The sequence below is a fragment of the Sporothrix brasiliensis genome, assembly GCF_000820605.1.
Source record: "Sporothrix brasiliensis 5110 chromosome Unknown Cont19, whole genome shotgun sequence".
NCBI classification, from domain to species: Eukaryota; Fungi; Ascomycota; class Sordariomycetes; order Ophiostomatales; family Ophiostomataceae; genus Sporothrix; species Sporothrix brasiliensis.
The window spans coordinates 240005-262535 of record NW_024467138.1 but is presented as its reverse complement, the minus strand read 5'-3'; the positions used below and the strand labels follow the sequence as shown (position 1 = coordinate 262535).

At 56.6% G+C, this 22531-nt stretch overlaps 7 protein-coding genes across 7 annotated transcripts; 3 read left to right on the top strand and 4 right to left on the bottom strand.

Annotated features, from left to right (window-relative positions):
- Window positions 1-218: 218 nt before the first annotated feature.
- Window positions 219-2701, bottom strand: SPBR_00228 (double-strand break repair protein MRE11; the record flags this gene model as incomplete). Its single annotated transcript, XM_040758547.1, has 2 exons — window positions 219-2632; window positions 2686-2701. 2 exons carry the CDS (start codon window positions 2699-2701, stop codon window positions 219-221), a joined length of 2430 nt encoding a protein of 809 aa, XP_040617859.1.
- Window positions 2702-3054: 353 nt separating this feature from the next.
- Window positions 3055-4473, top strand: SPBR_00606 (anaphase promoting complex subunit 10; the record flags this gene model as incomplete). The annotated part of the gene is made up of 1 exon (XM_040758925.1): window positions 3055-4473. The coding sequence occupies one exon, from the start codon at window positions 3055-3057 to the stop codon at window positions 4471-4473; it is 1419 nt and encodes a 472-aa protein (XP_040617858.1).
- Window positions 4474-5825: 1352 nt separating this feature from the next.
- SPBR_00635 (lipase 1 precursor) lies at window positions 5826-7190 on the bottom strand (the record flags this gene model as incomplete). Its single annotated transcript, XM_040758954.1, has 1 exon — window positions 5826-7190. One exon carries the CDS (start codon window positions 7188-7190, stop codon window positions 5826-5828), a length of 1365 nt encoding a protein of 454 aa, XP_040617857.1.
- Window positions 7191-14153: 6963 nt separating this feature from the next.
- On the bottom strand, window positions 14154-15068 carry SPBR_00904 (uncharacterized protein; the record flags this gene model as incomplete). Its single annotated transcript, XM_040759223.1, has 1 exon — window positions 14154-15068. One exon carries the CDS (start codon window positions 15066-15068, stop codon window positions 14154-14156), a length of 915 nt encoding a protein of 304 aa, XP_040617856.1.
- Window positions 15069-16273: 1205 nt separating this feature from the next.
- Window positions 16274-17512, top strand: SPBR_00700 (uncharacterized protein; the record flags this gene model as incomplete). Its single annotated transcript, XM_040759019.1, has 1 exon — window positions 16274-17512. One exon carries the CDS (start codon window positions 16274-16276, stop codon window positions 17510-17512), a length of 1239 nt encoding a protein of 412 aa, XP_040617855.1.
- Window positions 17513-18039: 527 nt separating this feature from the next.
- On the bottom strand, window positions 18040-19126 carry SPBR_00784 (uncharacterized protein; the record flags this gene model as incomplete). Its single annotated transcript, XM_040759103.1, has 2 exons — window positions 18040-18893; window positions 18982-19126. The coding sequence occupies 2 exons, from the start codon at window positions 19124-19126 to the stop codon at window positions 18040-18042; spliced, it is 999 nt and encodes a 332-aa protein (XP_040617854.1).
- A 1390-nt stretch (window positions 19127-20516) lies between these two features.
- SPBR_00488 (uncharacterized protein) lies at window positions 20517-22163 on the top strand (the record flags this gene model as incomplete). Its single annotated transcript, XM_040758807.1, has 2 exons — window positions 20517-21154; window positions 21239-22163. The coding sequence occupies 2 exons, from the start codon at window positions 20517-20519 to the stop codon at window positions 22161-22163; spliced, it is 1563 nt and encodes a 520-aa protein (XP_040617853.1).
- Window positions 22164-22531: the final 368 nt, after the last annotated feature.

Sequence of the window (22531 nt, the reverse complement as noted above, 5' to 3'; positions counted from 1 at the left end):
AGCAAAATGCGCCCGTCGACCGCCAAAGTGGGGCGTCTCTTACCTACGTTTCACGCTATGAGTACCGCCAGCCTTGACAGAGGATACGGCCAAGGCGTCGACACAGAATGATTTGATATTGGAACGCTTCATTTTAAAGATGTGCAATTTCGCTATGTATTGACATGCCGCACAAGATATTAAAAACCACACATTACAACTCGTACATCCCAGCAGGGCTACCGCCTCCGCGTTGTCCGTGTGGTCGGCGGTGGCTCAAAGTCGTCGCTATCGTCCGAGATCTCGTCCGCACTGATTTCCTGGACCGCTGCCCGTTTGCGTCTTGTAGTCGTGGCCGCGGCCGCTGCTCGTGGCCGTTGGGACGGTGCCGGCGCCTGGGACTGTGACAGTTGCAGCGTGGTCTGCCGCAGCCGACCGGTCGCCGGTTTCGCGGCAGCAGCAGCAGCTTTGCTTGTTGCAGATTTGGCTGCTGCCGCACCCCTGGCAGGCGCTCTGGCGGGCGCTGCCCGGCCGCGGCGCGTGGGTGGTGGTGCAGGCTCCTCCATCCCGTCGTCCTCAATCTCGTCGGCCTCTTCTTCTTCGTCGACATCGTCGTCGTCGTCCATCACGACGTCGTCCTCTTCCGACTCAGAGTCTTCAAATGGTCCCTTTTTGCGGCCCGAAGCGCTGCGTTTGGCAGCCGGGGCTCGTCGTGTTGACGTCGTTGCTTTGGCTCGAGATGAGCTCGCCGCTGCGGATTTTGTTGTCCGCTTCGCTGCCGTCGTCTTTGTCACGGCAACCGGGGCCATGCTGTCAAAGTCGTCCATCATGAGGTCCTCGTCAATGCTTCTGCTCGGCCCTGCGCGTGCCCGCACTGCGTCCAGTTGGGACCGCGCATGGGACGCCGGTGTCGGCACTGGCGCCGGTGTCGACAACGCTGATTCTGCAGGATCCAGCAGTGCGCCCGGGTGCTGCTCCCAGTGGCCCTCCATGTCCGAGTCCCAGTCATCCGGCTTCGGCTTGTACAGGCGCTTGTGCCGCTGCTTGACCAGCCCCGCCTGGAACTGCCGCTCGCGCTCGTCGCGCAGCCGCTCAATGGCCGTGTCGAGCTCTTCGTCTTCGGCGCCGAGGGCCAGCAGATCCTTCAGCTGGTTGGCCAGCGAGCCCGCCACAAAGGTGTCCATGGCGTGCTTGTCGTCCTTGTTGACAAACTGGTTGACGGCGTCGCCAAACTCGCCCTGCGGCAATATCTTGAGGGACTGCGCGGCCAGGTACTCGTCCACGAGAGCCTCGACCTTGATGGCGTTGAAATCGACGCCGGCCGCGGCGTCGCGCACACCGCCCGGCAACGCAGCAGTCCCGGCTTTGGTCTGCCCCGCCGTGGTCTTGCGCCGGTGGAAGTAGATGACGTCGTTGACGTTGGCGACTTTGCCGGCAAACCGGTTGGAGAACCGCTGCGGGTTCTCGCAATCGAAATTCCCGCCCTCGGGCGCGGTGTATTCGACCTTGAGGCGGATGAGAGGCAATGGCGTTTCATCGTCGTCGTCGCCGTCGCCATCGTCGTTGCGGTTGCCGTTGTCGTTCACGTCGTTCGCGTCGGCCCGGCCGTTGTCGTGCAGCGCCATGTACTCCGCACGGGCCTCCTCAATCATTTCCTCGACGACCAGCATCAGTCGGCGTGTCAGCTCGGCACGGTTGTCGCGCTTCTTGGCCAGGTCCTTGAACCGCTTCTCCTGGGCCAGCACAAGCTCGCGCGTGACAAACGGCCGCACCGTCTTGAGCGGGATCTTGTCGACGGTAAACTCCTTGCCCGTCACGCTGACAATGGCCACGTGCTTGGCCACGGCCTCGCCGGGCACAAGCGACGTCGCCACGGACGAGCCGGGCTGCATGACGTGGAACCCCGTCTCGGGGTTCTTCTGCGGATCGATCAGGCACTCGTGCTCGTGGCCCCAGACCACCAGGTCGAGCCAGTCGGGCAAAAAGTTTTCCGGCAGGTAGCTCGTGGCCGTGTGCGCGTGGTGGTTCTGGTGGACGACCATGAGATTGAAGAAGTCGGCGGCCTGCTGGCTGGGCCGGAAGAAGGTGACCTTGTGGTCGCGGAACGTGCGGAACATGCGCTCGTCGCGGACATTGCCCGTGCCAAAGAGGGCCAGCTTGGTGGCGCCCTTCTGGAGCAGCACGGGCTTCACCTTGATGTTGTCGGCCTCGGGCACGCGGCCAAAGTAGTTGACAAACCCGGCCACCTGCAGCAGGTCGAGCGAGCAGTAGTGGCCGTCGCCGCTGGGGTCGTCGTGGTTGCCGTGGATGGAGAAGACGGGGATGGAAATGTTGATGTCCGGGTCCTCGTAGTTGACATGCCCGACGGCGCCCTCGAAGATCTCGGCGGCGTCGCTCAGAAATTCGAGCTCGCAGGGCTTCATGCCCAGGCAGTTCTGGCGCAGGCTGCGCATGACCTGGTACATGGCTTTGCGGGACGGCTTGTTGTCGTGGAAGAGGTCGCCGCCGAGGAGGACCATGTCGACGTCCTCGGTGCGGGCCAGGTTCATGATCTCGTCAAAGGTGCGCCAGCTGTCGTCCTTGCGGATGGGGTCGCGCTCCTCGTAGCCGACGTGGTTGTCGGTGGCCACGAGGATGCGGATTGTATCCGGCTCTATTTTGTTAGAAGGGCGAGGAGCACGAGGAGAGCTAGAGGGGTCAGCATACCTGCGTTGCGGACCATTGTCTTGTTTTTGACAATGAGGTCAATGGGGAGTGCACAGCAACCAAGTCCACGGAAGACTGTCAAGATGGTCCTGTCGAGGAATGTTGGCGATGCGATGCAAAGGTCCGAAATTCAGTAAGTACTGGGGCAGTTTAAAGTGGGCTTGGGCTACCCGTTAGCCTGTCGCGACGCGCTGGAGCCTAATGGCTCAAAGTGCCCCAAAGGCCCGCAAAACGCGAAATTCGACCGCAATCACGTGTAGCTCTCCAAGTTCTGACTTCAAAGCTTCCCCTCCAAAGTCAACCAAAACACAGCTCACAGCGACAGCCAACAACCTTTTTTATCTGCCAACTCACGACGGCATATTGCACATGGACCCGAGCAATCCATTACGCGGTCCACGACGGGCAGCGCGGCGCGGCGAAGAGGCTCTGCGATACGACCGTCCTGGCGGGTTTCGAGCTGCCTCAGCTTCAGCTTCAGCGTCTGCCGCGGCGAGGGCAACACCTCCCTCTCTCCCCTTCCCACCCGGCCCTCTACCAAACTTGAGGTACGCCCGCGGCACACAGGGCATATCACCTGCCGTCGACCCCTACGGCAACCAGTTCGCCGCCTCGGACGATACGGAAGAGGACGACGCGGACATGGACGACGACGCAATTGCGGGCGATTTGATGGCTCAGATGGCTCAGATGGCACGGCTGCGGGGCGGGCGGCCTCCACCGGCCGCGCGAGCAGGAGCAGTGAGACATGCTCTGGCCGGAGACGACTCGTACGAGTATGAAGACGACGGGGACCACGAGGGACAGGACGCTGCGGCCGACGACGACGAGGGCATGGACGAAGACGACGACGACAGCCCCGACGACGAATTTGAGTTTGCCGCGCAACGGGTTGCCGACTCAGACTCGGACTCGGACTCGGACGACGAGGCGGTTGGCGACGAGGACGACGATGACGAAGAGGAGGAGGAGGAAGAGGACGACGACGATCTGCACGGCCCGGTCGGCGAAGAGGGCGTCGACGTGGTCGACGAGGACGACGCGGACGACGCGGACGGCGCCGCCGTGTCGTTTGACCCCGTGGTGCTCGGCCTCAAGGAAATCAACAACCTGGCCCACTTTAGCGTCAGCAGCCACAAGCCGGGCAACGGCGTCGACGAACTGCTGCACGACGACCTCGGCAAGTACTGGCAGTCGGACGGCCCGCAGCCGCATCTGCTGACCATCCATTTCCTGCGGCGCGTGGAGATCCGCGCCATCCGCTTCTATGTCGACTACAACCAGGACGAGTCGTACACGCCCACGTCGGTCGTCCTGTCGGCGGGCACCGGCCACCACGACCTCCTCGAGTTTGCGTCGCTGGCGCTCACCACGCCCGTCGGGTGGCAGGACATTGACCTCAGCCAGGTGGGCGGCGGTGCCGACGGGCGGTCGCTGTGCTGCTGGATCGTGCAGATCCGCGTCAAGGAAAACCACCAGAACGGCAAGGACACGCACATTCGCGGCATCAAGCTGTATGCCGTGGACGAGAACGCGCCGCCGGCGGACAGCGCGCTGGACGAGCTGGCGCTCGTCAGGGCGCGGACGCTGCAGCTGCAGCTGCATCCGCAGGAGAAGCAGCGTCAGCTTGTGCTTGAGCAGCATCTGGGACGGGTCAGCGAGGCGTTGTACGAGCAAGACGACGATCTGTTTGAGCGGCTGATCACCCTGCCACCGGACGGGCTGCCCGGAGCACCGGAGCGTTCGGATAGCATGGCGACGTTCCTGCGGGACGAGGAGATTCGGTAAGACATGGGGCAGTGTGAATATGAAGACTGGACGGGATCATGCAAACGGACAGGCATCGGGCACGGGAAAGCATGGCCAGATAGGATATCGGCAGGGTACGGGTATGGTATGGCATATTACGGTTATGGCGTTTCGGTTGCAACATCACGCGGGATGAGCGTAACGACTTTTGATGGACAGGACTTGACATACACTGCTTAGAGGCATTGTACTCTGACAATTTTAAAAGCCTTGCCCTCTATGCTCTTCTGGCCGTACACGGTCGTTCAACGATGTCGTGAACATACACATTGTCGGTGTTGACGATCTGGTGTGAATGCTGTGTGCTGTGTGTTATGGGCAATGCGGACGCGAGGATCACGAGTTGTCTGCGTTCGTTGTAGAGCCAGAATCTTCGACGATGAATCTCAAGTCTTTGTCATTCTCCGTCCTCTGCTCTTCTTTTCATCTTTTCAGCGAGGTCTCCCTTTCGCTATCGCCTTACCTGCCCTACGAGAAATCGTCAAGGGGACCCTTTCGCATGGAGTACAATGCGACCGGAATGCTGCGGATTCTTTTGCTGACCATATCGTGTCCTTGGACCGTCTTGGCAGGGCCAAATTCTAAGATTACATCCTCACGACCGCACATCCAGCAGCTCTTCGCCTCACCTACAGGCTAGACCCGAATGAGATGCAAACTGAAAGAAGCAATTGGACCGGCAGACCGGGCATGAGAGAGATTGGTAGCAAGGTACGAAATAAAGTTGACCTTGCCATTTGTCGTCGCGCAAACGCACGATGCTGTGCTACCCCAGTCTTAAGGCCGCGACGTAGATGACCGTTGATGACACAAACTATCTGCACCATAAAACGGGTTAGTGGTGGCGAGGACGGTGTCGGGACGAACACAAAGTTCTGATGCTGTAAATCGATGGGGTGCGTTTGTGTCGTTTCTCTGGTTGAGCGGAAGGACGGAGTTTAGCGGACAATCATTGCCGTGTTCAGTGTATGCACCCGGATTACAGGGCTGGCAGCGACAAGTGTCAGTCTGACGCAGAATTGCGCATGGACCATCGCCGGATCGGGAAAGCGACGTCATCTAACAGTCAGATTGTTTAATCGGACGGCATGTCTGTACTGTGTACAGTAACTCGTAAATAATAAATGACTTTTACATTTGTATTACGGAATCAAAATTAACGAGTAGCAACAGCGAGACGATAAGCAAAGCAAATAACCGAGCAGACCAACCCAATCCAACCCCAGAATTAAAATCACAAAGCCAGATCCAAATCGAGCATTCGCCCTTTATGTACATTTCTCATGTGCTCGTAATTATATACATGACGTTCTTGCGTCACCCGTCAGCGCCTAAAACTGCGACGACGACACGTTCACAAAGACGTTCTGAACAAAGCAGCCCGTCGCATTCGCCGACGTGGCGAAGCTGCCGTCAAAGATGCTGTTGAGCCAGGTGATGGCGCCGTCGCGGCCGTTGGTGCCCTCGGCGGAGTGGCCGCCGTTGGTGTTGCGGTCGTAGTTGATGTTGACGCCGACGCCGCAGAAGCGCTCCACCAGGGCGTCCGTGTCGTTGATGGGCGAGACCTCGTCCTTGATGGCCTTGTAGACGTAGAGGGGCATCTGCGGGACGCCGTGGTAGCCCATGAGGCCGTCGGAGTGGATGACCTGCTGGGCCTGGGGACTGAAGATGTCCTGCAGGCCGCCCTCAAAGTACTCGGAGATGTTCTGGAGGGCGTAGGTGGCAATGTTCTGCGACAGCGAGTACGTCTTCGTCGCCAGGAAGCCCGTCTTGTTGTAGGGCCCCTCCGTCTTGAGCCGCGACAGGATGTACTGGTAGACGTCGGGGAACTGGTTGGAAATGCCCAGGATGGCCGGCGGCACGAGGCCGGCCTCGACGCTGTTGTAGACTGAGTAGAGCACGCTCGTCACGTTGGGCGTCAGGCCGCCCAGCGCGGCGCCGCTGAAGTGGAGCTCGGGCGCGTACTGCACCGCCAGCTCGGCCGCCCACTCGCTCGCCAGCGCGCCGCCGGAGTAGCCCCACATGGCATAGCTTGTGTTGCCCGGCAGGTCGAAGCGCGCGGCGCCGCGAAGAACGGCGCGGATCGAGTCGATTGTCGCGTGGCCCGACAGCACGCCCGCCGTGAACGATGCCAGCGGGCCCTCGTAGTCGGGCACGCTGACAAACCAGCCCTTGCCCAGCGACTCGCTAATGTCCACGTCGACGCCGGCGTACAGGGCGTAGCTGGGGCTGGCGTCGAGCGACACCGAGTCGTAGGGGATCTGGTACGACAGGAGGGAGCCGTTGCGCCCTGTCGTGGTGTTGGCAAAGGGGACAAAGAGCGTGGTCACGGCCCAGGTCGGCAAGTAGCGCGAGTCGGTGGTGCGGTACAGAATGTTCCAGGCCGACGAGCAGTTGCCTGTGATGGCGCTCAAGTTGCCCGGGGCCGGGCGCACGCGCAGAATGGTGCCGGGGGCCTCGTTTCCAAACTCGTAGGGCGCGGTGTACCAGGGGTCCTCTGTGGGCGCAATGGGCTGGTCGGTCACGTTGTAGCTGGCCGCGCTGCTCGGGGGGATGCCCAGCAGACGGCGACTCTGGAAGTCGTAGACGGGTGCGGCCGGTGCAGCTGGGACCGGTGGCTCGACCACGGGAGACGGCGCAGCCAGGACGGAAGGCAGGCTCGCCGCCGCCAGGGCGAGGACAGCAAACGAATGCATGACGTTGGGGGAGGAGAAGTGGCGGAGTAGAAGACAACAGACAACGAGACTATAGATGGTGATAGGTGGCTGATGGCTATAGATGCTGCAGATGTATAATGCGGCCTGAGCACTAGCTTTAAATCACAGTATATCCGTAAGGAAAGGGACCAGCAAAAACAAAGAAAGGGGGAAATAATGAAATACCATCGAAAAGCAAGAGCAAATCACATATTTCCTTGGGTGCATGGCATCGGGAGGGGCGAGCCGGACAATGGCCTCTTTATAAGCTGCGAAGAGCACACCATGAGCTGACAGACCAACACGGACCTGAGCTGGTCGGAGAGCTGCGGCTTTGCAGGTCCTCGTTGGTACAGGTTCTTTCTGCAGACTAGCTACGAATGCATGAGACTACACGAGACTACACGAGACTACATGAGACTACATCAAAGAGCACAAAGCGAGAGAGGACGGAAATAGACGAAAAGGGAAAAGGGAAAAGGACAAACGGGCCAAACGGACAAAAACGAGAACGGGTAGCTTGCATGGCCCGAGACCATGGCCAAGACCAACAGAGCAGCGCAATGGGTTGTGGGGACGGGGCGTGGGAACGGGTCAACAAGAAGAGCCGGAGGAGACCATAAGACCATAAAGACCATAATGACCATAATGACCAGAGGACCATAATGGTCCATGACGGGGTGCTGTGGAGGACGCTCCGTCCGGAGGGGGTGTTGGTCGTGAGGGTGGCGGAAAAGAGAGCGGACTAATACGTGGTAGTCTTACTCGCAAGTGTCCGAAAGAAGAAAGCAGACAAGAAACAGACAAGACGACCACCAGACGAGACCCCAACTGCAGTCCCCCGCTTTGTCGGGCTTGTTGACTTCGGGCGACCGACAGGATTGGATTGGAAGGGATTTTTTGGAGTTGGCCTCGGCACCAACAGCAGACGTGCATTTCCTTGACAGGCTTGCAGAAGTGCAGAATGGTAGACTGCAGACTGCAGACCTGACTGCAGACGTGCAGCAAGGGCAAAACACCTTGCGTGTCTGGGTGTCAGTGGACGGTGGCTGGCGCTGCACGCGGGCACACTACCAGAAGGAGGAGGGACCGAGAATGCATTATGTGAATTCAGATCGCATAATGTCGTGACATGGCCCTGTTGGTCTATTGATTCGTCGTCGAGCCATTTGTCACGCTAGACACTTTGGTGTTTGTTGGTTGTTGGCTGGCCGCTCTTTTGGCCGCATTTGATCGCATTTCACCGCATTCGGCCATGTTGGCATCTGTGGGATGACATCAGTCAATGTTTTGGTCGAGTTTTTCTTTTTTTTTTTTTTTTTTTTTTTTTTTTTTTTTTTGGCGTCTTGTCTGGATGGTCGCATACCATCCACTAATACGCCGTGTTTGCCGCTGCGTCATGTTGTCAGCCCCGCAAACACACGGTGTGGGTGGAGAATGCGCCCAGAACTCGCACTCGCTAGACTCGCTGGCTCTCCGGGTTGTCGCAGTTGGCTGGCGAAACATCAGCGTCAGTCTCTGCCCATTTTTCTTTTTTTCTTTTTTTTCTTCTTTTCGCAAGGCTTTGCCACAGTATCGTGAAAAGACGCTGGCTAGCCCATGCCTACTTCGGAACGATCAGCATGGCCTTCTGGGAACCAAACCTGGACGCTCGGGACTGCCCACTGCCGAGTACTGCGTTGCAAGAACAAGGGATCCTGACAAAGCGCCAGTGGATGCGGCCGATCGCAGTGCGATGGTACTCTTGAGAGTGAACATTGAACTGACCATTGCACATGGGTAGTTGAGTAATGAGCATGGCGCAGTGAGCATGGGACACGATCACGATGTATCTAGTTGATATACCGTCCGAGTCGCCTACTGTCAGATCGATGCCCAGCCACAAATGTCATGCCGACTTGCCGGTGGAGATACGAGAATACGAGTACGACGGACTCGAAAGGGAAGGCGACAGAAGGAAGAAAAAAGGAGGAAGAGATGAAAAGGAAGAAGGAAAAACGTGGCGGAGACGGCGGATGGACGATGGAAGAGAAACAATGACCAAAGGAACAAGAGGAAAAACAAACCGAAGCTCGGCGGCTTCACCCAACCAGAGCATTGCAGGCAGCACAGCACCATCTGCAGATGCTTGTTGCAGCCTAGCGGTTCGCGGGGTCGAGCATGGAAGGTCTCGTGGGACTGCCCGCCACAACGGTGGGCAAGTGGGTGGAGCGTAGAGGGGAGACGGTAGAGCAGAGTCGACGTTTCTTTGAGAGCCGGTCCCGTACGAGGCATCCACGCATCTTACGATAGGCAATACGGAAGAGAGCGTGACCTGTCGGCGGTGGAGTGCTGTGTGGAGTGCAGTGGAACCGGCGCATAAGTGCTTTGGACACAGGCCTGGGTGTCCTGTCTTTTTCGGCGGTTTTTCTGGTATTCTTCTCGTCTTTTTGTTTCTTTTGTACTTTTCCTACCGCCTTCTTGTCTCGCTGCCCTGTTGGCCTTGTTGCCGCTTCTCGCTTCTCTGTACCATTCGAGTGCGACATGGTTTTGCATGTCCCATTGCTCTCGTCTTGATCCCTCGTCTGACAGCGCTGCAGGCTCGACGGCGTTTTGTAGGATTTGCACATGTCAAACGGTGTCGTTGCATCCCAAAGAGAAGAAAAGTGTGGCAAGGGTCTGTCCAATACTGCGGGGTTGCGGCACTACGACGGACTGGATCAAAAAGGCAAAGCGCAAATGGACAAAGCGCAATGAGGTCAGTCGGACACAGCTGCGCCGGCGCCAAATATTGAAATACTACGTTGTAATACATTCATACAGACGTCTCTTCTGTGCTCGTGAAAGCCGTCAGCACCGGTACCGCCGAAATCTGGTCAAGCCTCTCATGTCATCGAACGTGGCGTTGGCATATCCATAGAGTGCGCACTGTAGCCACTGCACTGCTGCAGCCACAGCAGCCACAGCAGCCACTCAGCCACTGAAAGCCACTGAAAGCCACTGAAAGCCACCCGCACATCGAGTGTGCACCATCTTTTTCCCATTGTACCTGGCTAAGGCAGGATGCCGTTGTGGTGGACGACCCTTCTTTTCGCCGGTTTCCTCTATTTCCTCTTTAACGTGTTCCCTCTAGCCTATTCTCTATTTTTTTTGTTGAAACGTACACTACTTGGCCTCGTACAGCGCACCGCTCGTCGCCACACTCGCGCCTGTTACCGACCTAGGGCCTAGACGGCGTGGCGTTTAGTGGTGCCGATCTTTCAGCAGATCTGGGCAGGAAACGAGTACGAGGATGAATATGGAGAGTGCCACTGAACTGAATGTTGTTTTTGGTTCGGATTTTATTTAATATTGGAGGTTTTGATATGGGTCGATAATATTGGTTGAGGATCTACCGTGTAAGACGCAAGCTTTGTTCATTTTGTAACCGCCAACATGCCTCCCTGTACGATGTAATTAAAATACGATGCAGTAAGAACCAATGCGGAAACCATAGAAAATGCAGGGACGGCAATATGGATTCAAGGAAGTCGGCCGATATCCGACTTTTTTTTTCCGGATGAGACGACTGCCGTCACGCATGACGGACAAGGCTGTCAAGATGGAAGATGGTTTGCCGAGTTGGCCGTGTTTCGTGTGCATCGTCATGCCGGTGCGGTTTAGCTGAATGGTGAAGAGAAAGGAGGAAAAAAAAGCAAGAACAAAACAAATATACAAAGGAACCCTAACTCGGTCGAGGGCGAAGAACAAAGAGGGGACTAGCAAAGTACTAGCAAAGTACTAGCAAAAAAGATATGGTCCTCGTATTTATGCAGCTGCACGAGAGAAGCACAATCAAGCAAACTTGAGAACAAAAGCACCTGGCCTGGGCTTTGCGATGACGATCGTCATGGCCGTCGTGGGTCCAACGACGAATGCTAATGTCTACCGTCGGAGCCAACCGGGCATGCCGAGCCAGTTGCAGCAGACACTGACAAAGAACCGCAAAACCATGAGAACGATGCCTCTTTGTTCCTGTTCTCGTGCTCTTGGCAGGGAGGGGTCGAAGGGACTTTTGCGAGATCGATCAACAAGAAAAGTGAATGAAAGACACCGCGGCGACTCTGAATTCCTTCTACAAAAGACCTTTGCATCCGATGCTAGACGTGAGGTCGTCGTGTTGTGATGGATGGAGCGGTGAGCATGTCCACCCAGAAAACGGACAGCTTTGACCGAGACCAAGTTGACCCAAACACGGCGAATCGATACGAGGATCTTCAATCGTATCCAGTTTTGCTGCGAGGCTTCTTGCGCCCTTTTTTGTCAGTCAGTTTCGTAGACTTTATCGTCGACAACGTCAGTAGATAGCAGACAGTCTCATAATCGATACCATGGCCTCTCCAAGCTTTGCAGTCGGGAAGATTTCATCGCTGCCGTCAGCGGTTTCGTGCTGCCTTGGATTAGTTTGTGAATCAGCTGGATGGTCGACTAATGCCGCCATATCTGGTGTTCTGAAGAGAATTTGTTACATTTTCGGTCCTTCCCAATGTCAACTTGTAACGTTTGACTGAATATGACGAGCACAATGTTATCACTCACGATCCTTCAGTGTCCTCTGATGGCATAACTTTCCTTGCTCCTCTGACCTGCGAAGACGTGGTGATCGGCCGGGCGGTTTGCTTGGTGGCCGCCGGTCTGGCGCCCACCCAGCCCGTTCCAAGACCTGGAAGATGTGTACTCCGTCCTCTGTAAGTCGCTCCGACGGGGGCCCACGACGACGTCTAGAATACAGAAAACAACAACGGAACAGTGGCCGCATCGGAGTGTCTACCACGGCATTGCGCTCACATCATACGCCCGTGGTAAAATGCTGCAGGGGTTGGGTGACCTCGCGTGGACGGGATCAGATAACATTGCCGCACTCCACCTTCACCTCCACGTCGGCGGTCACCGGTCCTCGACAGCCCACGGGCCAAGCCCGGCATAGATACATACAACCGTCTTGGCTTTCGTCCGTCCCCGTGGCCTTGTTCTTATTTTCTTTGCCTTGGTTTTTTTCACCTGCCACCTCTACCTTTTCCCTCTTCTACCGCTGTACCGATCGATCCGAACGGCCCGCCGGTCGCCAAGATTGAGAACCACGTGCGGACGGCCCGAGATCAAATATCTATCCGACGGCTACCCTGCATTCGATGTGCTCCATGACCTTATCTTTCGGTTACCCAAGAGCACAGCGCTGATTACGCATTGTTGGGACAAACACTGCTATCCGTACCGCTGGACTGGCGCAAATCCAGGCTCATGTAAATTGCAGGCAGGGCGAGTATGGGAACACATCACTTCCAGTTGTATCACTGGAGCACAGACGCCTCCCACGTTCCGTATGGTTCACTCCGGAAAGGAGCTTGGCGACAGGATGTAGATGAGCGACGTCCTCAGTAACGCCTTTCGTCCTACCATCAATACTGTATCCTGTACTACAGACACTCAGTCCTTTCAGCACCGAATACGTCGCAAAGGCACCGAGCACATTGGTGGCCAAGGCTCCTACTCCAACCGTCAGCCGTACGGTATCGGCCGCGAGCTTGGGCTGATGGCGGCCCCGGTTCTCGAGCCACTGGGACATGTCGGCGTCTAGGTTCTGTTGCCCACACTTGGTCCGCCCTCTGGACCTTTCTTGTAGTCAATGTGCTGCCACAGCCGACAAAGAGGGCATAGACGGCATGCGATCCCTCGACGACGGCCAGCCCACCATCCAGAGGGCCACCGTTTGGCAGCAGATTGAGCCCTCCTTGGACGCACTGGTCGATGTAAGCCCAGGGAGCACAGGCGGCTCCAATGAGTTCACAAGTAGGGTCGGGGATAGAAAGGTTGAGGCCGAAAAAGCACACGGCCAGCTCGTCCACGTCCTGGATTTTATTTTCGAACCAATATCGACAAGACCGGGCGCCGAGTGCAAGTCCCAGAAAAGCTGTTCGTGGGCGAAGCCATGGCGACCGGGAAAGCCGCCGCGGCTAAAAAAAACGGAAGTTGGTCGGGATTGCTCGTGTTGCGGTTGCCGTGGTCAAAGCCCCATATCACAGCACTCCAGCGACGAGGCTGCCCTGGTCGGTGTAGTGCTGGATTCTTCGGGAGGCAGGCAAAATGCTCCAGCCCTTTTTGTCTTGAGGTTTAATCATCCACACAGGGATCTTATCTTGGCGGGAGCGGCCGGGGCCTTAGCGCTAACTGGATGTGGTAAAGGGGCCAAATCGCCTGAATAGCCCCGGACCTATGTAGGCCTGTCAAGGAACTCATATTTTTCACCTCGCCGGCAAGCACCTTGGACAACGTGGTATTATCGTGAGATGGGCTTTGCTGAAAAGAGTATAGAGATAGTATATTGTACGGCTTAGTATCGCGCTGGGATACTTTCCCGTGTCGTCTTCTCGGTTATCCGGACGTATCACAAAGCGTTTCACTTTTACATTTTGGCCCGTCCTTATCGTGGCTAAGCGCAGCAGTGACCGCTTTAGTGGATACTGACAGTAACAAGCAGTTTAAACAAACGTTCAACAGAATCTACTCCAGGGAGGCAGGCCAGCCTTACAGGGGTTTTCCAGGTCGCTTAGGAGATGTTAGCTGTGCCAATCAGATCTTCGAACTGGAGCGTCCAATAGCGCCCTCAAGGCCAGGGCTCAACGTGCTTGACATTCCTTCGTGGTATGTCATGTGTAGTAACTGGGCCTGAGCCAGTTCCCACCAACACGCCCAAAATACACATTCATGTTCCCACTGATGCAAGCAACGAGCAGCAGACAAGATGATACTTTTTTCGACATTGTGAAAAACTCGTATAGAAAAGCAAAAGTACAGACTGAAACTGCAGACGAGACCTAGAGACAGGAAATCATTGGAAGGAAAAACCATAAGAAATCAAAACAAATGAGAGCGAAACCCCACGCGAGCGATGATAGAATGCGAATGCAAGAACAGAAAAGAAAACTTAACGCAATAGGGAGCACCTTATCGGCGACGATGGCGACTGCTTTCGCCGCTACCGCTGCCGAGGCCACCAGTTCCGCGCTTCCCCTTGGATAGAGCTGTCTGCTCCAAATTCCCACTGCCCGCAAGGTCGGTGTAGTCCTCGACAGGGTTGATCCGCGCATTGTATGCCCGTACAAGAAAACCTAACAGCGCTCGCATCATCTTCTTTCTGTCCGTCACGATTGTAACGAAGCAATACTGGCCGCCGAGGATACGTTGGGCATCCGCGAGGACGACGAGCACCAGCGTGTGCCAGTCGAAAAAGGCGACGAACTTGGTTTGATACAAGTTACTGTAGCTAACGGCTTGTTTTAGGAGAACCTGTGAGTTGTTCTCAAAGCTAGGTGCAAGATAGCCGGTCGAGTTCCGCCTGTTAAACTCATACCAAGTCAAGGCTCTGCCAAAGTCATTTGGGTCAATAAGAGTGGGCCGTTTGAAATCGAGAATGGCAAAGTAGGCGCCCAGGTCCAGGGTGTCGGGGATGCCCAGACCCCAAATGCGATCAGCCCGAACCGAGAAGTTGTCCCCGTGGAGAGTGTGCTGTGACATGAATCGAAACGACCCAGCAGGCAGATACGCTGATAGAACACTGTCGATAGCGTGGAGGAGATACATGCTCGAGGCCTCGGCAACATCGCCCTCCACGTCAATGTACCTGGCATCGTTCCACTTTGGTGAACTTTCGTTGGCAAAGTGCCTGCCGGCTTCCATTGCCTGGAGTGCCGCATTGGCAAATGAATTCCATACCGAAAAAGGCACATTGATGCGAACCTTGGGTTCTTCTGCCCGCCTTGTAGATTCACCTGAGGCAACTGCTAGGGGACGAGTTGGGGGCGTAACGAGATAGCGTCCAAGCTCGAGCGCTTCGTCAAAGCTGTCCAGAAGTAGTCCCATGTTGACAGCGAGAGAGCAAGTATGTGGGGTTATGATCGAAGACACGATGAAACAAATGGAAGAAAGAATTGGTAGGCAAGAGAGATCCTTCAGAACAGCTCAGCCTTCAACGCCCGAACGGTCTTGTGAACGTGCAACTGGCATGGGGAAATATGAAGGCCTCGTATCAGCAGTGGTGGCAAGAGTTGTATCTACTGGTAAACGTAAACAAAAACAAAAACAGGTCTTTGATTTGCGGGTGGTGGCTCTGTCTTTCTTTATACCAAATTGCCCTCGACATGCTGTAGCAGCACATCTGAATTATACACAGAGTTAGTGTTTGACGAGGCCCATTTTGTCCAGCACCTCACCTTGATCTGTGCCGTTACAACATTTCCATTCATGAAACAATTACACGCGGTCTTATTTTGGATGGTCGTGAATGCCCTCGCCGCTTTGTTTTGGCCTGGTGATTGGTAGGGGGAGGCCTTCCTCTTGGCCTCTCAATACCCGACGCAGCAAACACGACACTGGTCTGTCACAATGCATTGTTCAGCGAAACGCGACTACCTTCGTCTTTCTGATTCGACTCTATTTCTGAGGAGGCAACTTTTATTGCAAATAGGGCCATGGCCTGTAGGCCGGCGGCTAGGCGAGAAATGTCACTGTGCCCCGGCGTGAATGAGGTGTGCAAAAAAACAAACTAGGCCTTGTTTTGTATTGTCACTCCAAGAAGCGGCCTCGCAAAATATGGCCTTGCTTCATGTCCTTTGTAGGCAAGATTAGGTGAAGTGATTTTAGACGCGCAGTCTCTGTCGTTCCGGCTCTCCCCCCTGAGTCAGAGGCGCCCTGAAGGCCCCTCTCCAATTATTTGCCTAAAGGCTTCCTTTACCCCATCCCAGATTTCATGGTCGCCAATCCCATTTTGAATTGTCGTGTAGGCTGGTACATACACGTTCTATTTGAACAGTCTTCATTTTATGATCTTAATGGTCATAACGTATGTCGTGTTTTAGTTTTGTTGCATTTTTATTTTTTTGCTCCAGAGACCTAGCGGTTCTAGGCGACCCATGATTAGTTCTCCTTTCAGCCAATGAGGCGAGGCTACGGCGACCTTTCTGATGGAACCCACATGAGCTGTCATGTGCAATTGCTTCTGTTTGAATTTAGACCCCGCAGAATACCCAGACTGCAATCCCACCTCCTTTACATCTGCAAGCGACGAAATGTACGAATATCAGTCGAAGAAAGACCCCCCGCGACCCGACGATTTCCCCTATCAAGTCGGCCGCTCCTTTTCCATTCGACAGCATCGCGCGCCACCGCCGTTTGGAATGAGGTACAGAATTTCCCCCGGCCTGCGACAGGACACCGATTTTGATAGGGACCCAACACTGTACAAGCTCTCGAACCTCGAGCGGTGTCTCCGCCACCCACCCCAAGAGAGGCCTCCCTGCGAGGACAGTGATGAAGAGGACGGGAACGACGACAACGAACATGACTACGACACGGTCTACACACTGCACATCACCGAAGAGATTGTCGCGCGCGTGGGCCACGGGGCCCAGATTCTGCGGTGTCGCGTCGACGGCCAGGGCGACAACGAGGACAATTACGTGGCCAAGATCTACGATGCCGCTTACTACGACAAATACGATTCCTGGTTTGGCGACGTGTCATTTGCCGCCGACCACGACTACAGCGTCGAGGTGGCTGCGTACGAGCATCTGCACGGCGAGGGCGCGAATGGCCGGTACACGCCGACGTACTACGGCTCGTACACACTCGATCTGCCCGTGCCAAAGGACGCGTCTGGGGGTGCGGACCGCCCGGCGACGCGGCCTGTCCGCCTCATTATCATCGAGTACATTGCAGGCACCAGCATGTTTGCCCTCTTGAAACGTGGCGTGGTCGACACGATCCCTGTCCCGCGCCGCCTCGAGCTGATGGCCGAGGCCATGGAGAGCCGATGCGAGCTCGAGTTTTTGGGGCTGGCCCACAACGACTTCGAGCCGCGCAATGTGTTGGTTTTGGATGCGGCTCTGCGCGACGACGACGAGGGCGGGCAGTGCGTGGTCATCATCGACTTTGGCCGGTCGCACATTGTTAACTCGTATTGGCTGCTGCCGGATTACGTACGGCCACGACAGACCAAGCCGCGAAGCCCCATGTACCGTTTCTGGAGCTGCACTCTCAACTCCTTCGGAGCATGGATCCCACTCGTCTACCGCCGGCGCTGGCCGGCGTACAACGGTTGGTTGAAGCACCGATGGGGCAGCACGGCCGACGACGCGGACAAATATCATGTCCCCCGCGCGATCGACCGCGAATTGGACGGATACGATGACGAAACGGAGTACATTCCTCCCGAATCGATTCCGCTCGTCGAGGACCCGATTCCCGGCAACATTGTGCGCTCGCTGGATCCCGACTATGAAAAAAAGCTGAGGGAATCGTGGAACTGAGTGAACGTGGTGTGGAATGTCTTGTGTCGTGCTATGTTTTTGTTTTGATACCATTTGATTCATTCTCCCAGTCCTTGGTTCTCCATCTCTAGCTACTTTTAACAACATGCTGCATTTCATCTGGCAGGTGCCGTCCAACATGCCCGCCTACACACGCCGAATGTGCTTACCGATACTTTTTGTGCGCACTCTTTGCCTCCTCGTACTCGTGGTCTGCGTAGAAGCGACGCCGCCCGTCAAGATCGACTGTGGCAATGCTGACCCAGCACCGGCCGCACAGTGCCCGAACCCCGGATGGCTACGACGCCGGGACAAAACTTCAATACTGGTAGTCTGGCTTACAAAGAGGGCAACATAATAGTAACAGAGAACGTGTTTAAATAAAAGGAACCGGAGCCAAGCCAACAAAACTACATGTGACATCTCAGATATATTTTGAGTTTAATAAATGAAAATCATGATCTTTGAGAAAGTAGACGACTTTTACATAATTTCCCCAGCTCCTGTCCTTCTACCATCCTAGTTGCCTAGTTGCCGTTGGTCTGTTTTGACGCGCTGGCCTGGGCCGCCTTCTTAATGTACTCCTCCTCGACGGCCAGCAGCGGCTTCAGCAGGCCCTGGGCGCGGTCCTTCTTGGCCTGGTCGACAAAGCGCGGGATGGGGCGGCGGCAGTGGACGCTGGTCTCCGGGTAGCCGCGGGCCCAGGCGGTCAGCCACTTCATGCCGCTGACGTCGGAGGTGGCGATGCCGAGCTCGGGCATGACGAGCTTCTTCTGCAGGGCCACGGCCTCCTGCATGTGGCCGGTGGTGTAGAGGCGGTAGATCTCCATCATGACGCTGGGGAAGATGTTGGCGACGCCCGAGATGCAGCCGCTGCTGCCGGCGGCGAGGGCGGCGACGAGCCAGTCGCTCATGCCCGAGACGGACGTGAACTGGGACGGCTCAAACTGCGCGGCCACGCGCGTGGCCTTGCCGACGCTGCCGCAGGTCAGCTTCACGGCGTAGATGTTGGGGTGGCGGCCGAGCTCCTCGAGCATAAAGGGGTCGACGTCGATGCCATGCAGCAGGTTGGGGAAGTTGTAGATGATGATGGGCAGCGGCGAGCGGTCGCCGACCTCCTTGAAGAAGTCGAGGACGGCGTCGCTGGTCATGGACCAGTGGAAGACGGCCGGGACGAGGACGAGGGCAAAGTCGGCGCCGTTCTGGTGGCCGGCCTCGATCTGGGCCAGGATGTCGCGGGTGCAGCCGGCCATGACGCCGAGCGTGATGGGGAAGTCGGGCTTGCCGAGGCGCGTGGCGACCTCCCGGGCCTTGCGGACCATCTGGCTCTTCTCCTCAATCGAGAGCGTCGCATTCTCGCCGCTGGAGCCGGTCAGGACAACTGCAGAGGTAGGTGGTCAAGGGTCAGTGGGACGACGATCAACGAGGACCATGGTACTGTTTTGTTTTGCCAGGATGCGGAGACGTACTGCCGTGCAGATGCTTAATCATAAACTCAAAGTGCTTCTCCTGCGTCTCCCAGTCAACCTCCTGCTGGACAGTGTCCTGGAAGAAGGTGATGGACGGGCCGTGGATGCCCGGAGGGTACGACGAAAATCGGCTTGTTGGAGACATGGCTGTGATTGTGGTGGTGATGACAAGGACGATAACACAAGGACGATAAATGATGCCGACGGTGAGTTTGCTACATTCAAAAGTGATAATGATAAAGCTTTACAAGATGCCTATCGTATTAAGTAGTGTCTCGAACAGACTTGCCCCCGTCTCCAAGCCAGACCGACGCCGATGCGGAGGAGATAGGACGAGATGACGTGCAGCGACAAAGGGTCTCGTGCTTCGATTCGGCCCATTGGGCTCCGGAGACGCGTCTCTGCGAGGCCACCGACGCGATGCGATCGCATCGGTAGTAGCGTAGCAGCACACGATTAAGTGTGAGGTGGAAGACGGTCAGACGTTGACCGGTCTGCTGGGACAGTTCGTCAACAGAGAGGATCGAGGTTACAGTGACATGCAGCACCTTTGACGAACACAGAACGCTGATTGTGAGGGTGCCGGCGCTAAGGGCAATTGGGTTAGCGATAATGTTAGCGAGACCTTTAGCGGCTGTAGCGATGGTGCTAGCGGACTCCACGTGCTGTCGGATACAGGGGGTGACAGCGAATCGGGCCCCGGCGCTATCCGGCCAATCGGCTCTCACGCCTTGCAACTTTCTTCGCCGATGCAGTCGGACACAGTCGGACACAGTCGGCCAAAGGCGACTGTTTTGCGTCCTTTGGCCCTTTGCGACCGCGTCGGATTTTCTCTCTCCACGCTCTCCTCCGTATCGCCCAGGATTCCCCAGGATAACGTATCACGCCCTGCATCGACCCGTTTACCGCTATCAGACGTCGGCAGGCTATATGGAGCCATGTGGTGATAGTGGCTGATAGGGCGCCCTGGAAACTGGAGAAACAGGGCCAACTGGGGGGGCAAGACACGCGCACAAGTGCAAGAGTGGGCAAGAGTGGGCAGCAGCGCAATTAGAGGACACGCGAGGACCAAAGAGGACAAAAGAAGCCCGACGGTAACCAACCACAGGACACGGAGGGCAGATTGGCACCCGCCACGCAGATAGCGATCCCCACACTCACCTGGTTACCCCAGACTGTCAATTGCCACATTCTGCAAGTGTTTGTGTGCTGCTGCCCGTTCTCCGTATCTGCGTGCATGCTGCCCGCCAGTATTGTCATTCCTCCCATCACATCGGCCTCTGGATGTATATAAGATGCCGCGGATCCACTGGTTGATGTGTGTTTCTGTTGATCAATCCTGCCAGTCCCTTCTTTGAGTATTGGTCTGACTGACACTTGATTCTTTTTTTCTTTTCTTTTTTACTCGTCCGTGTACTATATCTCTCCTTCCCCTTTCCCTCTCTGTGTCCCCTCTACATTCCCATCACATACCATCGCGTCTCCTCCATCTCATCCATCTCATCCATCTCATCACAGCCAACACACCACCCACCATGGGATCCTCTGACATCGAGACGGCCGATGCCGCCCAGGACGTCAAGACCTTGTCCCCCGTCGAGGACGTCACAAGCCACGCCACCGGCGCCGCCGTGCTCGTCAACCTCACCGACGAGCAGAACAAGCGCATCCGCCGCAAGACCGACAAGGTCATCCTGGCCCTCCTGACCTGGGTCTACTTTTTGCAGGTCTTTGACAAGGCCGTGCTGTCCACCAGCGCCCTCTTTGGCCTGCAGGCCGACACCGGCCTCACCGGCAACCAGTACTCGCTCGTCAGCTCCATCTCTGCCATCGCCCAGCTCGCCTGGCAGCCCTTCTCGGCCATGCTCATCGTCAAGGTGCCGCCGCGGATCCTGATGCCCGCCATGACCCTGGGCTGGGGCATCGCCGAGGCTAGCATTGCCAGCTGCAAGAGCTTCCCGAGCCTGCTGGCCGCTCGCTTCTTCCTGGGCCTCTTCGAGGCCGGCTGCCTGCCGCTGTTTACCTACATGACGTCCCTGTGGTATCGGCGGTCCGAGCAGCCCGTGCGCATTGCCATCTGGAACGGCATGAACGGCGTCGCCACCATGGCCGCCGCTGCCATTTCCTACGGCCTCGGCCACATCCAGTCGGATCTGCTGCGTCCATGGCAAATGTATGTCTTTGCGTCTTGCGTCTTGCGTCTCCTTTTGCACAACACTGCTTCGTATACTTCCATCTGCTAACACTCGGGTCACAGCATCTTCCTCTTTGCTGGCCTGCTGACCATCGTCTCGGCCCCCATCGTCTACTGGAAGCTCGACAACGACATCTCCGAGGCCCGGTTCCTGTCGGAGGAAGAGCGCATCCAGGGCGTCGAGCGCCTCCGCGTCAACCAGACGGGTGAGATCAACCACGCCTTCAAGTGGCACCAGGTCCTCGAGGTCGCCCTCGAGCCCAAGTCGTGGCTCTGGGTCGCCATGATCATCTTGCCCAACATGGCCTCGGGCATGACCAGCGCCTTTGGCACCCTCATCATCCAGGGCTTCGGCTTCGACAAGTTCCAGACCTCGCTGCTCAACATCCCCTTTGGCTTCATGCAGCTCGTCATCATCCTGCTGTCCTGCTGGGCCGCCCAGAAGGCCAAGATCAAGTCCGCCGTCATCGTCGCCTTCACCATCCCCGCCATCGCCGGCACCGCCATGCTCTACGCCGTGCCCCGCACCCACTCGTCCCAGCCCGCCCTGCTCGTCGCCTACTACCTCTGCGCCTTCCTCTTCGCCGCCAACCCCCTGATCCTGTCGTGGGCCATTGCCAACACCGCCGGCGCCACCAAGAAGTCCTCCATGCTGTCCGTCGTCCAGGCCGGCGTCTCCGCCGGCGCCCTCTCCGGCCCGCTGCTGTTCAATGCCAACCAGGCCCCCTACTACAAGCCCGGCATCCGCGCCGTCCTCGGCATCTTCATTGCCCTCATCGCCGCCTGCTGCTTCCAGGTCGCCAACCTGCTCTTCCTCAACCGCCAGAAGCGCAAGCAGCGCATCGCCGCCGGCAAGTCGGCCGACGTCGTCGACGCCTCCATGCAGAGCAAGGTCGTCATCAGCAAGGGCCAGGAGCAGCAGCTCGACGAGGTGGCCAAGCTGGATCTGACGGACAAGCAGAACGACCAGTTTGTGTACGTGTACTAGGTAGAACGGGAGCGCGGATAGTTGCCCAGCGACTGGACGGCGATGAGAGTGATGGTGGTGTTTGTGTGTCGTGGTGACTGGTGCTTCTTCTTCTTCTCTTTTGTTGTCATTATTTAATTCAGCATCAATGCATCATAATTGGAAACGTCACAAGTCGATTGCCGTGCTAGGTGTACTGTGATAAAAATGTACCCGTATATCCGCCACATGTCGTACTGCAACTTTCGTTTCCGGTATTCGGAGTGTGTTGACTCAAACCGCAGGCTGCAACGGGATATGCAGTCAACGTTTTATAGTGCACTGCGGAGAATAGCTTTTGGGGCTGAAGCTGTTGGAAAGGACCGTGCCACTGGCTGGGCCGTCTTGGC